Source organism: Sphaeramia orbicularis, chromosome 9 (assembly GCF_902148855.1).
Source record: "Sphaeramia orbicularis chromosome 9, fSphaOr1.1, whole genome shotgun sequence".
Lineage (NCBI taxonomy): Eukaryota > Metazoa > Chordata > Actinopteri > Kurtiformes > Apogonidae > Sphaeramia > Sphaeramia orbicularis.
In genome coordinates, this window is record NC_043965.1 from 24,758,281 (window position 1) to 24,775,536 (window position 17,256).

At 37.7% G+C, this 17,256-nt stretch overlaps 1 protein-coding gene across 1 annotated transcript in view; it reads right to left on the minus strand.

The window, feature by feature from the left end:
- Positions 1-17,256, minus strand: part of stpg2 (sperm-tail PG-rich repeat containing 2) — a 72,990-nt gene that overhangs the window by 40,591 nt on the left and 15,143 nt on the right. Inside the window, exons 7-10 of the mRNA XM_030143791.1 lie at positions 15,512-15,616; positions 8,897-9,056; positions 5,770-5,933; positions 5,524-5,616 (exon numbers count right to left, since the gene is read on the minus strand). Coding sequence (XP_029999651.1) covers positions 5,524-5,616; positions 5,770-5,933; positions 8,897-9,056; positions 15,512-15,616 — 522 coding nt within the window. The remainder of the gene's footprint in view (positions 1-5,523; positions 5,617-5,769; positions 5,934-8,896; positions 9,057-15,511; positions 15,617-17,256) is intronic.

Consider the following 17,256-nt stretch of genomic DNA (forward strand, 5'->3'; position numbering starts at 1 on the left):
TGCTTTGCATTCTTGTGTGTGCTACAGGTCTATCTGTGAGAGAAAATTCAGCACAAAGTCAACAGAGATATAGAAACCACTCAGCCCGTGGGACACAGACATTCCTGTCTGTCGCAGTAGACACTGTTCATTTAGAACCATCTCTCATGGTTGTATGAAGATGTGGGTCTATTTATTTGGGCTTTATAACATAATTGCAAAAAATACATTTTGTCACAATCTCTCACTTGTTTGTTGAGCAGAGAGGAGTGAAATTTATCTACAAACAAAAAGTGAGAAATATTATTACCTTTAATTGTCAAAATGGATGCAGTCTCTATCTCCTATCTCTCTCTTTTTTTTGGCTGCCAAAACAAATAAGGACAAACATCTCTGTCCTTCCATAAGCTTCACAACTGAAATGTGTAGAAAAGGGTATATCATCATTTGTTACCACTTACCTGACTTTCTGTATTCCATTGCAGTCTGTCAGCAGGTTACACTGAAACTTTCAATTACTGCCTACAAATCACTTACAGTGCACTTAAAGTGAAAGTGATAGTACTTCACCTCTTAAACTATGAACATCACATATTCAGCCACTTTGCTTGATTGACAGTCCCTCACTCAGTGTTACATAACAATTTATCGGGAACTCTATGAATCTGAACACCACTGGCAATAGAATGAAATCGACATAGATGACAAAAAGCAGAAACGTATTAGTAAAGCCTGACGGACAGACAAAACAGTTTCTTGCCTGTCGCTTTAAGGGACAAGGCAATATTTCACTGATCTATAGAAGAGAGAGGAACTCCACTGCCTTGGGGTAAAGCATGGGTCCAAATTAAATTCCTCACTTATTCTCCCCCAGCACTGCCTGAGGGTATCCCACGACCTCTGAACAGAAAGGTCATTATCAGGAAGGGATGGCTAGGAGGAAAGACGGAAATGCAGGAAATAGAGAGCATGGAAAGCAGCAGTGAATGAAAGGGGGAACAAGAAAGAAAGAGGCATAGAGGGAAAGCTGTTGAGAGTGAAAATGGGCAAAACAAGGACAGGGATCAAGAGAAATAATATTGGAAATTAACTCAAGAGAGGATGAAAATGCAAACATGGATCTCATCATGATCATTTCTCTCCTTTCAGATCTGTCCTTTCTCTCATTCTTTGTTCTCAACAGACATGTAATCAGCTCCTATCAGATCCAGACCCGGAGCTAAAGTACAGATCTGAAACAGCCTTAAATATTTAAAGTATTCCAGGTCTGTTTGAATCAGACTGCTGGAAATGTAGGCATCAGATGAATGGAAGCCCACAACAACACAGAAAATATATGCCTCGATAAATCATGTCACTCATTGTGTATTTATTTTGCAATAGGATTCTGAAAGAGATGGGTGTGAAAATATACTGCCACTGAGTAAACAAAGGCCATTGTTTGTCCTGAACTTTGCTTCAAAACAAGTGAGAATCAAAAGACTAATAAAGGGCAGAACGGCTAATCACAAAGAAAGGAAAGTATCTTTTTGAAAGCCTGATAACAGGTTTCCCTACTGTTTTTAATGTGTCATGCTAAACAGTTTCTATCATTTTAAGTGACATGGTACATCCTTTGTATTTGAGATTTCAAAAACCATGCAGTGTGAAATATTTCCCCGAACAAAATGTCAACCTCTACTGCTATAGATGAAGCTTTTAAGTCAGAGTACAAAGACATAAACTCCAGAGCATGAAACAAATAATAAAGACGTGCTTTGGGTCTTTATCTATTTTTTGTTTCCTTTTTGTCTCACTCGGTTCTTATCACGACTGCTTCCTGATTAGACACTTTTAATATCTGTCTCTGTGGGGGGGCCGTTACCAGGGATACAGCCCTAGATGCAGCGCAGTATGTGGCTAACTGTTACGGCTAAGACGTCCCTTGGTGATTTTTCATTAACTGGTCATAAAGGAGGCTCTGTGTGGGGCCAGAATAAGTGCCCTCAGATCCTCGCTACACTACACTAAGAGGTACTACCCAGGAAAGAGAAAGAGTGAGATAGCGAGTGAAATATAAGGTTAATATTGTGTCTTTAAAGTGCAGTCATACGGCACAAGCAATTGTTTTTTTTTTTTTTTCTGTTCTACCTCCAGCTGTTTACCCAAAGAGGGCTGCAGACAGACGTGCTATGTGACACATAGTCACCGACCTCTTCTTTTTACTTTGACCTCACATGCCTCCCACCCATGACCAAGGCCATTTTTGTTATTTGACAAGCCAAGCTGGATGTACTGCCACTGGGATTAAAGTTACTGTCTGGTATATAATCAAAGGCTACCAAGGATGATTTAAATCTATGGCTCTATAGGTGTAACAGCATGAAAGAAAGACATCATGTGAACTGTGTATAGAGCTACTGTCAGATTTTCTACTGTACGCTTTAGGATTTAGCACACTAGGGAATCTGAATGAGCCAGATCATCCATCAACACAATATACTGCAGTGTGACAGAAAACTCCACCGAGCCATTGTCATGAAAAATGGCAAACAGTGCAGACAGATATATGGAGTAGAGAGACTATTAAAGAGGTGATCAGTATCAGAAGTTTTAATGGATATCTTTCACTTTTCTAATGAGACTCATCATCCTTGCTAAAGTTGATTTGTGATGTGCAGAAAAACAATCTACATTATCTCAGCGCATAAACAAACCAACACTAATGATAATATAAATGCCTAAAATACACAGAATCTGGGGAATAAGTTTGTCCAAATAACCATGCAAAATACTAAGAGATTAAATGTAACAGGCACCATGCTCTGTCCATTTCTGAAAGGGGTATGTACACAGTGTGACTCGAGGGAGCAGCAAAAATACATTTCTATACAATCCAGATGGTTTAATTAAATTATTTTTCTACGACACTAGGCACAGGGAGGCACAAGGAAATAAGATTGTCCTTCAGCAAGATAAAGATGACTCTGACCTGTGACTTCCCAGCATAGAAAAGTAATATAATTCCCCAGTAGAGATCACTGATTGCACTAATTGCATAAATTACTGATGCAAATGTATTTGTCAGTATTTATTTTCTATGTGTTATCTGCTGGCTCTGGCCCTCACATAAAGCTGCAGTAGTTTTCAATCCTGCTTCTTTTTTGCATCCTGCTGGTTTTATATCCTACCAGGTAGTTAATTGCATTCAGTCGGTTTCAAAGGTGTAAATCACTTGCTGATTAGATAGAGGGAAAGAAAACCAGCAGGGCTTTGCATCCAAACAGTGACGAATGAGAACCACTGGCTCCGGGTAAAAGCATTCGTTTCAAACATGTACAGGACCCAAAGAGATTGCATTCGCAAATGCCCTTAGTTTATCTGTCAGACCTAAAATAGTTTTCAGTAGAAAGAGGCATTTCCTGCAGGTGCAAGAGTGAGCACAGAATTACAACAGGTAGAAACTGCTCTGTTGTCTTTAAGAGATTTAAGAGTACGTGACTTTAATAACAATAGGTTATATAAAGTGTGTCATACTGTCAGAGTATAACTAAGTGTGAAATGTGCATTAAAGGGGTTACATGTAGTATTTCAAATATTAAAAAATATCATAAATGTGTTGATAATAAAGACCTCTGAACTTATGCCAAAGATGTCAGTGTACTGGATTGTAGAGATGTGACCTGAAACAATCAGAACCAACAGTCCAGAGGGATTTATGTGACCACTAGAGGGAGTAGTGAGTCACTCTGTTGTGCTCCCATGGTGAGGAAAACTAACACCAAGGCATTGATTAGAGTCAGAAAGTGATAAGATGGGATGAGAACCACTAAGAAACAACATTTAGAGTCAAAGACAGAGACAAAAGTGAGAAGCACTGTTATTATTTTCACCACTGGACACAGCTGTAAATATGGTTGTTCTACATGGGTCAGTTTGATTATGAGGCTGATGAAGGTATTAAATTATTATTGGATGTTATTATTTGTTGATCCACCGTTCAGACTAAACTGTGACAGTTCTGACCTGGTTAGGACGATAACAAACTGATATTTAGTGCAGCTCTTGCAAACACAAACAGTACAGAAGACAGAGGTGACTTGTGGTTTTACTGTGACTGTTTTCCAACTAAAAACAGAGCTAAGCTAACAAAGGGGTAATGTAAACTATCAGCAGAGGCAGCATGTGAAAATTGTAAGACAAGGTGTTATTTTGACTGACTGTCAAAGTAACCAGCCATGAGTTTTTGTAGAAGAAAACTTGATGATACCATAACGAGGAGTGTCAAAAATTAGCTTTATATTTCGCTGGTGATTTTGGGAGCCATAACTGTGTTCTGGTACACAACTTTCCCCTGCTGTTGGGAGTTTGAAATATCAATACCATATATAACCCCATCAATGTCATACAGTGCCCCTTAAGCTCTTTGTTTTCTATGATATATGTTGAATTACCCTTTATACTCTGTTGTTCAGGAGAGTGGCTTAGGTTTCACTGTTAAGATCAGTTCTGGAGACCTTTTCCTCAAGATTCACATAACATTTCTAACCTTTAGTTATTCAGAATAAACACTAACTGGTACCCAGAAGGGTACCTGAAAATACAAATTGTGTAACTTGAATATTAAAATGCTGTAGAAAACACTTTCACAGCAAATTAACATAAATTCCTCCCGGAACGTTTTTTTTTTTTTTTTTTTAAATCAGCATCAGCTAGTGAGTCAATAAGATTGTTTACTACACCTCACATCAGGTGGTGTAAAAAAAAAAAAAAGAAGAAGAAGAAGAAAAAAGCTGTGCTTCCCTCTATTCATTAGCATTTTATTTATATGTATCCAAACACCATCCTCTGTGTCCTACAGGGCAAAGCAATTCAGCTATCACAATGCAAACACTGTCACATTTACAAATCTGACACCATTGGCATTGTTATTGTTATCCATTTGAGATAATTATCTGGCATGATATGCATACACACAGACGTAATGCTTTGAGTTTTCCTTTCTTCAAATATAGTGCAAGAGAAGAAATTACAAACACAAGGAAAATTTTAAGTCACAAAATGTCTATAATATCTCTTCATACTATTGTAAATAAAATGTCATTTCAACTTTCAAGAATTGTTTATTAGAAGTATAAACAGTTGGGTGTTTATGGCTCAGCCCCCCCATACTGACATTGGCTTGAGGCAAATGAACACAGGAAATATGCAATGAAATAAGTTAGTAAGGAATATGGAAAAAAAAGAGAGGAACATGAGAGACCAACAAGAAACTAATTATCAAGACTTGTGACCTGTTTTCTTCGGCGTAAATGAGCATTAGGAGGAAGAAGAAAAGAAGCAGTCAAAGAAAACTAACTACGGGAAAACAAGACCCTTGGCATAGTGGGTTAGATGATACAGCTGTGATGTCCCATTTACGAAAGTAAAAACTTGGCATATAATGCTGTTATACTTCATTGCAGAGTCTTCTGTTAAGTAGGTTTCTGAAGATTTCCAACAGAAAGAGTGAACCAAAGAAAAGTGTGGGAGAAAACAAGAAGACAGAGACAGAAAAAGGCTTACTTTAGCCAGGAGTGATGATGGTAGACGTTCTGTAACTGATTTAAATACTGCCATGTGCTGCTTTTTGTAGCTTTCCTCTGTTTTCTTTTCTGTCTGAAGAAAAATATACAACACATAAAAATACATACACAACACACATGGCAATGATGGTTATATTATGTGTTCTAAGCCTATATATAACATTAAACAGTCAGCACATCAAGATATATCTCGGCATCAAATAAGTAAAATTTGGGGTCTTCATACCTCATACTGTGCTGGACTAGGACCCTCTATTGATTCCTTGTTGTGGAAAACACAGTTGCGTTGTGCCGTGGAGCCAAAACCACCCCTCCTAGTTCTCTCTAAAAATGCCTTTTTGAAACTCTCGCGGGCTAAACCATATTCAAAGACATTGTAGGACCCTGGACCTGCGTGATAACAGACAAGGACATTATTTTGCCTGTTTGTGTGTTTGTATAGGTGTTAAAAGTTCTAAAACAGAGAAAAATCATGTGAGAAAGAAAGAAGAACACTGAGAAACCAACTTAATATAGACTCAGCATGAACACACAGGGATGTGACATACATTGCGTTGGAGTAACTCTGGTTTTATTTCTTTAGTGTTGGCAGGGTGCGGAGCATTCATGTAGCTCTGACTTGAATTGAATACACCTGCCCTACACCTGTACTACATTAAAGACTTAACAATGTGCATGTACTATTTTAATAGCTCAACACTATAGGACCATGCATGTGTGAAAGCTGGCTTTAGTCACACATTAACCAGTATATTCTCAAAAACAAAGAATTATACTTTATGAAAACAGTAGCTCAGACAGCTCAGCCACAGAAACAGACTCAGGCTACATTCAAACTGCAGGTAAATGTGGGCCAAATACAATTTTTTGGCCCATTTGTGACCTGTATCCGATCTGTTATAGACAGTTTGAGCAGCACAAATTCGATTTTTTCACATCCACCCCTGGCCACTTCCATATGTGGTCCTAAATCCGATACGTATCCAATATTTTGCAGTGGGACTTCAGTCTGAAGAGCCAGGTCACATTTATCCGACCTGTATGCCACTGAAATGTAACAAATGTCACAATTCTGCATCCCAGGAGTGTTACTTCTGTAAACACAGTGCGTGCCTGCATGGTCATGTATTACATCAGGACCTCTTTTATGCATGCGGGTCACTTCAGGGTCACATTCAGTTCATACTCAAAACTGATAGAAGTTACATTTTAAGGTGTAATATGAACGAGCACACAAAAAATCTGAATTGTGCATCAAGACCTGCTGTCTGAACATAGCCTAAGAGACACTGACAAGCAGAAAACACTGTCACTTAACTAATACCAAACTTAGAAATATCTTACTCTACAGAATGGAGTTGATTGTGGGTGCCTGGTCAGACCTATAGGTAGTAGCTTACCATTGGGTGACTCCCAAGTACACACTGAAAGTGGCTATTTCTCAATGATTTAGATTGGGATACAAGGCAAACCATTTGTACAATTTTCTGTCTAACGTCAGAGTTTGCCTCTTCAAATGTGACTGTTCCATCAAAAACAAGTTCACTCTTTGCAAAAGCAATGTGCATCTTTGCATCTTTAGCTTAACACTGCCCAGGATAATTAAGATTAGTTTAAAGTCATACAACAAAAAAGAGTTTTCCAGGATGATCTTTGTCCAGTGCTGGTACAGACTATTAAAGTACACAGATCAACTAATAAGCTACACAAAACAAATATATTTTGTTTTTGTTGAGAGGACATAAAACAAGATGACAAGATTGTTTTTTCAAATAAAATAATGATTTTTTTTTTTATTTATTTAACCCATAAAGACCCAAACATCTATCACCAACCAAAACCATCTACTGACCTAAAATGTTTATTACCTGCTGATCCACTAATCCTATCAATACATGTAAAGAATTCAGGTAAAATGTAGTTTGTCATCTTTTCATGGTCATCAGATATGACCCATTTGGACATTCAGAGGCTCCGTAGTGAACGTGGAAACACCATCATCTTCAACAACAATGACAGTGGATGGAAATGCTTGGTTTATGTTCAGTTAATGATATATTTTGCTGAAAAAGTGACTTTTTCTGCAGTTTTCTCTGTTTTTAATAAAATAACCCTCAACTATAACCTGAGCTTTTATGAACATCTACATGATCAGTAAATTAAATATAGGAAAATACATAATTTATGCTGAAAAAATAGAAAATACAGAGGATAATATTTTTTTTTTTTTTAAATTGTGATAAATCACTTAAGAAAGGTTAAAGGTTAAATATAGAGAAAATTTCATTTGGGAACTGACATAAAAGTTGTGCTGGGTCTTTATGGGTTAAAAACAAACAAACGCATATATATACATATATATATATATATATATATATATATATATATATATATATATATATATATATATATATATATATATATATGTGTATATATATACACATATATATATATGTATGTATATATATATATATATTTTTTTTTTTTATTTATTATTATTATTATTATTATAAAACAAAAAAAATCAAATTTAGTCCACTTTGTCCACATTTGTCTACAATGATAACAATTACTCAGAAAATATAACAACATGCTTTCAAATCCAACCATATGGTAAAAAACCCTAATATGGTGATAAAAGTCCCACTGAGCAATAAAAAATGCATATGGAAATATGTTTTTTTTGGCCCAATTCATAGCAGACAGGAATGACAGAAGCAACAGCTTTAAAAATATCCCTAACCCTAACATTCACACTTCAGTTTCTAAATTTGCATAAATCTAACACTGGCCATTTGGCACATTGTATTATATTAGTTTTTTTCTGTGATTATGCTCTAATTTTTCATTCTGTTCTATGTCGTGTGTAACTTTTCTCAGCTGACTGACAGTCTGGTACTAAAACAGTCTATAAAACAGCCACACTCTGACCACTCTGTGTGTCATTCCTTCACCATAAGTAAGAGTGTCAGGGCATGAGTACATGTTTAAGGAACTTTCAAAATGTTAATACGTGTTTAAATGCAGTTCTCAGTCTTAATTGTTACTTCTTTCATAGAATATTCTGCACATGTCAATTTAAAAACTAGACGCAACCATTAACTTGGACTTCTAAAGAAAATGGTTTATTTTAAAATTAAAGGAGCTGTGATTCAGACATTAAAACGGCAACTAATACTTGCACAACAAAGAAACAATGATTCTGTTTATTCCTTTTCTGAGGGGAAACTGGATTTCACCAGTAAATTGCAGTTTAGCTTTGTCATGTTGAAGTGGAATATCACATCTAACATGAAAAACAGCTCTGAATGACGCACACACACACACACACACACACACACACACACGCTGACCTGGTGCAGAGCATTTTTCATGGTTAGCAGTGAAGCGCACTGTAGTGATGCCAAATGGACTTTTCTTCACCCCTGTGGACTTTTTCAGCACCTCCAGGGCGCTGCGTGGGTCATTATATGCACCAACAGGGGGCGACACCTCCTTCACAGGGCTAAACCTCTGATGGCAGGAGATAAAAAGGAATGTGACAGTAAAAATGGGTTAGTGAGTAAAAACAGAGCACGAGAAGTAAAGTGAAGTCTTAAAAATAACAGATGTATTTTCCATTAAGTCTCTATATACTGTATATAAATGGAGACCTCAAAAAACTAAAGAACAATTAGGTGCAAAATAACAAATAATTTGAGATCATGTTTTACATTGAGAAATTATCAATTTTATTCTGTTCAGCTAAGATGATGTGATATACAATGACTTAAGACCTTTACAGCTATGTTTTACACATAAACAGAAATTTACAACTGAATAAGTCTCCTGTGAGCCGCTTCTCTGGGGTCAAATCATGTGCGTTTACTAAATTAGTGTAAAATTAGGTTATAGGAAATTTGTAAAGTGGAACGCTACTGTTTGGCTTTTATTTTACAGTGCAATAATTAGCAAACTCAGTGTTTTTGAACGTAAAAGCCAAAAAAATGATGATAAAAAGTCTAGATATGCCTGAGAAACCAATGAACAAAAAGGTATACAGACAGAACAAAGTGGTGAGATGAGGACAGAGAAAATAAGATGGGGTAAACAGCATCTTCAACTCAAAGATAATGATGCACACAATCAGGTATGTAATGTTCTCTGACTGTTTTGCTGATATCAGAGCTGATTCAGCGTTGCAACTGTTTGGCAGTTTCACTTCCAGGATATAAATGTGTTTTTATCTGATAGCCTATTATAACAACACAGGCAATCAAGGGACCGAAGCAGATAAGACGCCTTTTCAGTCAAATTTACTGAAGGTGAACTGCATTTCACTGTAATTTTGAATTTCAGCTTTTCACAACTAAAGCATTCAGCTGGTTGTTACCTAACACACCAGCGGAATAAAAAGAACCTGATACCTCTGAATACAAACTGTGTTCACATTAACATAATCATGGCCACAATCTAAGATGCACACACACAGACACACACAGATCTGCTCTGAGCCACTCTCCCAGATGATATCTAACTATAAGAATGATCTTAAAGACGGCCCTTGTGTTGGAAACATGCCAAACATTGATTTGTACTTTCCATTTAAACAAAATGCAGCCTATGGAAAATTAGTTGTGTGGTAATGAAAATTGTGTTGGTAATGCACGGCTGAATTATTGAGCTTTTAGGCGATAAGGAGAAATCAGAGGGGAAAAAAGAGCAAATAAAGTGCAGGAAAAGACTGAGAGGGGAAGTGTTGGAGTGAGTATTTTGAAGAGAAGAGAAAAGAAGAGAGGAGCGAGAGTTTTCAGAGATGCTATTTCAAGGCCAAAACAAAAAAGGTTCATTTAGAGCTAGAGTTTGTGGCCATCTGTCAACCCAATACTACCCTACTGGCTTTGGTTAAATCTTATTTATGGGCACTTTCTTTCTTTCTAAAAGTGATTGGCCAGGCTTTTTTGGGCACTTCACATGGATGCTCAATTTATCTTGAAGGTTTTTTTTTGTGTTTTGTTTCCCGTTGTCAACTGTCAAAACACATAGGACAAGAAATATCAAAGGATTATTTTTGTGAAAATCCTGCCCAGGGCCAACATGTTGTCAATGCAAGGTGCCTCTGTGTCCCCATCTGTGACAGAGCGACTTAACATCTGTCAATGTGGATTAATGAGGCCACACAGTGTGGTACTGTAACAGTAGTGTAAATGCCCCGAAGCCCCTCTGACATCAAACAGAATCCCACTTTTATTCCTGAAGTGTGTTCAGGCTGAACCAGAAGCACATTTTAGAGGCTCTAAACTAATGCTAATTCAAAGACTCAAACCTATCCTGGAATGTGTCTGCATGAGTTGAAAATGTTTGAACTTAATGAACAGGAAAAAGAAGAGAGAAACCAGTACAACATGGCAAGATGAAGACTAAAAGACCTGAAGATTAGCAGGAACCTCAGTCCTGTTTTTAAAAAATTGGGCTGTCACAAGCAACGCACACACAACAACGGGGACTTATGCTGTTTTTTAGCTAACTGTAAACAGCTGTCACAATTCCACCAGTTAAGAAAGCTTTATGATTGATCTACATGGTCCGAGGGCTAAGATGTGAACCACAACCACCATCCATGGTTTGTCTGTCATTAACCATCTTTCCCTTTCCCACCTACTCCTTTGCTTCTTTGTTGTCTTTGCCGTCAGATTTGCTGCTAGGTGTGTCTCCAGCCAGATGATTCTACGTGGATTTTCGATTTGTGTTTAAAAAAACTTGAGTAGAAACAATAAACTATTTAAAAAAAATCTTTAAAATATAGAAATAGCAAAAAAAATCTTTATGTTTGGAAAACTGAGAAAATTATAGAGGAATAGGTACGATGGTAACATTCAGTGAAGAAGAAGAAGAAGAAGAAGAAGAAGAAGTAATGTATTGAACATGTGTCTGCATGTGTGGACTGATGAGGAGACAATGAATTAATGCAAGCAATCCAACACAAATGTCATTTTGAATGTGAAACAGCAACTAAATGCCACCACGTATGAGCAAGTGTTGAAACAAGTGTGACACGCAGGCTTTGACAAATGGCAAATTCTGAAAAGCAATTAGCAAACGCAATTAGTGTCAGATGTCTATAAACAGTTTGGAGAGTAAAGCTAAGAGCAGCTTCACATTTTTAGATCAAAGACCTCTAGTTACATCTATCATTCCCTCAATCAACAGCTCAGGTAACATGTCACTACAGTGTAAAATATTGCATCTAACCAGCAAATTTTTAAACTCCATCCCATTAAGGTAGATATGAATCACAGATCAAGACAGGAGTTTGACAACTATTCATTTAAGTCCCCACTTAAAATTTACAATTACAACTAATATGAACCTACTGTTTATCATGAACATCTCCTAAAATTAGTGTGGATGAATATTGGTTAATGGGGAAAAAATGGTTAAATTTGCTGTGAACATTTTGTCTGATGTTTGTCAAGTTATGAGGAACAGAAGATCAAGAAGTGTACAAGCTCACAAAAAGCATGTGATTGTCATAGACATGAAGCAGTTTAGATTACAGGGAATAGCTATATGACAGCAATAGCTACCAAACTGTGCAACTTTAAGATATTAATATTCATACGTTATTTTATTGATGCCTGTTTCAGTTGCGGTCCACTGAGAGTCAGCTACAGAGTAGTTGTTAAGGATTGAATTTTTTTTTTTCCTTTTGAAGTGGTTTTATGCGCCTTAGGCTTATTCGATGTTCCTGTTTATCAGCGGAAATGTGAAAATACATGCATGTTGTTTTTTTTGTTCAAAATATGCAAGTCTGACTCTTGTTTTATTTCCAAAATAATGGCAACTAATTGAGAAGTGTGGATGAGAGCCTGAGAGAGGGCAAGAGGAAACAAGGAAAAGACATGTTTTCACCAAGTGGCAGATAGAAGCTTTGATATGGGAAATTGGGGAGTCAAAAAGGAGGAGGCTAAGAGAGAGCTGGAAGATTCCAGCTGTTCCTCTTATCTTCCCCTCCCTTCTTCCTTCCTTCGCTCCCTCCTTCCCTCGTTTCCTCTCCATCCCACTGCAGGATAACGGTGTCAGTTGGAACCGGACTCACGGGGAGATGAAGATCTAAGAAAACTGACGCTCTGGCTTCTGCATCAGAGATGACTTATGACATGTGCGCACACACATATACAAACACTCACAGACGTCTCTCGGTGGGTGTCAGTGACGACATCACACGGTCGACGTGCTAACGCAGCATGTGGTCAGAGGAAATAGGTCGGAGAAAACTACAACACAAGCACATGTGTGCACAGTCACAGATCAAATGATCCTGAGAATCTTGCATCAGTTGCAGGAAACTAGCGAAATGTTTTATGTTTTAGATGTTTTGAGGACAATAATAGAGACAGTAAATATCTGTATATGCAGAAAACCTGAAAGTGTGTTCATTTCCATCCCCATTAGCAGTACTTGGAAATCTGTCTCGTATCTATATCCATGAACGGCATGACATTTTCACATATGTGCTATGCAGCTGAGTTTTCTGTATTTGTGTTTCGTGAAGTTACAGTGTCATAATGTACGTGATAATTAAGACATCAGTCAGAGACTCTCACATAAGTGAATCTGCGGGGCAGTACCTCAGAGGAGTCCGACTATTCCTGAGACATAAAACTACACATCTTCACATCCTTCATCTTTCCTCCTCTGAGCCTCTTAATAAACTCATCCTTACCCCCAATTTAAGAAACCTTCTACTCCCAGCACATCAATTAAACAAGCAAAGTCTGCTTCAGTCTTGCATCTGTAAGTTAATCTTAAATATTCCATACTGAAATCCAGTCTCCACTGAGAAACTGTGAATTGAATTTATTTGTCTTCCAAAGATTATGTCTGAGAAATCTTTTCAATATAGTCTGATTGTTTTCTCTGTGTATAGGGCATTATGTAGAGTAATATCATTACATTTGCAGATCTAATTGTGTTTATCTTTGTCAGTTAAATCAATATTTGTGCAAAATGATCATCAGCCCAGAGGCAGGATCAAGTCTGATTTGTAGCATAATTGTCAATGTATAACGTTAGAATGTTTAATGTGTTATATGCACTCTAAAACTGAATGGCTGCAGCAGCAAGAAGCAACAGCCAGGCCTCTGTAAAGCCACAGAGGTGTTTGGTCTGTATAGAGAATTCAGTAGTGTAGTGCATATCTTCTATAGACCATTTTGATCTTGGTAAACAGTGATGATGTATTTTGTGGGCGGGGCCTTACTGGTGGCAGAAAGTGACAGTTGTGGTATCAACAGTACATGGAAGCCAGTGTCAGGAATGCGAAAATCTGGACAGAGTAATGGAAGATACAGAGGCCCTCTCCGATTGTTTTAATGGTCTGTCAACGAGAGACAAGGCGTCTTACAAAGATAAGTTGACCATTAGCAGTGGAGTGAGGTTTCCTGATCAGTGGGTCACAGAGCAAACCAAATGGCCAAAGTTACAGTGGATGGACATATTTTTATATTTTGTTGAAAAACCCAGCATTTACACAAAAGAAAAGTTCAATGCATACAAATCCCTCAATGCCTATAACCTTGTTACACCGGACATTTTAAGGGTAGGAATACTGTGGTAACAACAACAATTCACAGGAGAAAAATCCCATTCGCAGCCCATGTCACTTTTTATAAGTGAACATCCTGTTTGACCCTTCAGTTTAAGAGCACAAAGAACACAGAACAGGTTGTAAAACATAACACTGAGATTTGTGGGATGTTTTTGTGTGTTGAGGACCAACAGCCTGCCTAGTCAGTGACAAAGACATAAAATGCAGTTTTACAAGACGTGGGCGATCATCGACAAGTGGACCAACTCTATAGTGACAACCAACTGCACTTACATGGCTGGGTAAGTGTTGTTTAATGTACATATGAAATGGGCACTGCAGAGCCTAGAATTCCGGATGATTTCAACAGTCCAGTCCGTCCATTTAAAGGCTTCAACCATTAAGTGTCTTTGGCTTGACTCAAAGGGCGTCTTCAACAAAGGTATTTGGTAAAAGTGAAGGTGGGGTTTTTTTTTTTTAGCATTTCTATTCTGACAATCTACAGCACATTTTCCTCCTCTTTTCTCTCTATTCTCTGTGATCTCTCAATTTACCTCCATGGGTATACAGTGTTTTTCTGCCACCAGATTGCGTGCGCAACTGCGGTGATGTAGACCTTGACGTCGACTCCAAAGTGGTCTATTACACAGTACATAATAGTACAGTATGCTAGAGTTCCCATCAATACAAATACTGATGCCGTTGTCTTACAAAATGAAACATATACAGGTATGGACATGCAAAGGAAAGATGGGGTGTGTTAAAGGATCTCACAATCTGTTTTATAACTGACATATCAAATTAATTCACCCACAGTTGCTAAGAGACAGCTAACCACAGCTATTTGCAGCTACACATAAGATACAGCTGCTGTACATGGGAGACATTACAGGTAATTGTTTCTCTTAAAGTGGAGCCACCTCTACTATACCAGGTTCAGTATTCACATGGTAATAAGGACCAAATGTACTTACAGTGATTTGTATTAGGTGCTAATAACAGAATGGGTCAATTGCCATTTATTCCCTAAACGACACTTATGGGTATTTGCAGCTTTGCGTTAAAAGGTACATGATCAGTGCTGCAGGGAGTGTGTGGGAACACCACAGTTACAGTCATGATGGTTTAGACACAAAAATATGAAGAGTTTACACTTGAAGCTGAAAAAAGATAGATGCTTTCTGTGCATTTGCTTTCAGTGTGAAATGGGTTGTGAACACTGGTCTGATTTGTTCTTCCATCCATAAGGTTTTTATTCTCTCATAACCACCTCAACCTTTCCCCCTTTCCACTATGGAGTTTGTCCCTTTATAACAACACCATCAAACCTTTCAAAACAATTATATGCACTTATCCTGCTATCAAAATGCTCAAAGCACAGTAAACACCAGTACTGTACCTCTGACTGAGAGAGGAAGGGGCATGTGAACTTCGACATGTTGCCACCAGATTTCACAGGCTCAAACTGACTTCTGATGTGGTACTGGCCTGGACCAGGAACTCCCTGATGGAAAGCAGAAAAACAAATATACACTAATCAACATTTAATATTTGTTTTGGGATGCAATTGCATGTTTTTCACTTATGTGTTGCCAATTAGATGAAAAGTAAAGAAAGACACAGCAAGAGCAAAAAGAATAAAAGGACAGAGCAGCTTTTTCCCATTTCTGAAGAAAATAAAGACCACAAAGGAAAGCAATAAGCAAAGCTCTGGTGATGAACTAAAATAAGGCCATGTCAAAGATAAACAACCTGTGAAAAATCACAAAAAGCTACAGAGAGAAAAAACTTCAGAAGTGATTAGTGTCAGAGAAAGAAAATGTGTGCACACTTGCTCTCTTCACAGCCTGGAGAAAATGTGCCATCCTGAGATTATTGCAGTCTTTTAGTGTAGTAATTAATGTAACTAAAACTCAGCAAGCAACAACAGACTCACACTCACAGAGCTGCTGACAGTGAAAGACAGTGAACATACATTCACATTTTCCCACATTCCAAAGGACAGGGGCAGAATAGTTTTGTTTTGGTGGTAAAGACACATGGTTGTTGGGCCAGAGGTGGTTTAAGTGGGTCTGCACTAAAACAGCACAGTTTTCTGTGGAAAAACTTATAAGTCACAGCAGAATCTTAAGGGGGAACAGGGCAGAAATCCGGCACAGTATGTCTCCCCCCATACCTTAGGACCACCAGATCTTTATTCATGAACACTGACTGTCTACAGTGTCCCCCTGACAGAAACCTGTCCTCAGAATTTGAAATGTCACTTTCAGAAATACTGATACTCAGTAAACCTGCTCCTAACAGTATTTTTGATAAAAATGTATATTTATATGAACTAAAGGTACTTTATGTATAGAGACAGAATACCCACATGATTGCCCTGACAGCTAACCTTTAAATCATTATCCTTTATATCTGATATTCACACTGTCTTGTACTATAGTTTCTGTCTGTGACACTAACAGGAGTACTTAAGTTTCTAGATGTAACAAGTAAAATCCCTGAGTGCATCGCCTTCAGCCTTCGACAGTTGAGAGCATACACAAGCAAATATTCAGGTATGCTCACACACATATATCATACACATATGCCTGATTTTACAGAAATAATGTAAGGCACAAGTTCTCTCTTCAGTTGAGCTTAAACTGTGTGGATGCTTGGTTGCACCACAGGACTGTAAGGTTTATCTCCACCAGGCATTCTCTCTCAGAGCACAATCTAGTGGCCCACAGAGGATGTGGTGCTGCCAAATCATCAAAATTAAACTTAGTTTATTTAATAAGTTACTTAGCTACTTATATTTATTTCTAAATGTACTTTGGAATTCACATAACTAAAAGAATGCAGTTACATTTGAATACCACAACAAATCAACAAATAGAGCAAAGTAGCTAATGTTTTCATGGATGCTATGAAACAAAATGATGAATGATGAACTCGACACCAGTTAAAGGACTTATGTGGTGAGGATACATGACCCAGATAGGGATCCACCGATTGCAAAATTCTTGGTTGGTACCAATATTCATAATGACATTTTGGCCCATGCTACTGTCTTTTTCTTCATTTTGATTTTGTTATTTATCCGCTTTGACAAAGAAATCATCCATCCATCCATTTTCTACCGCTTATCCGGGGCCAGGT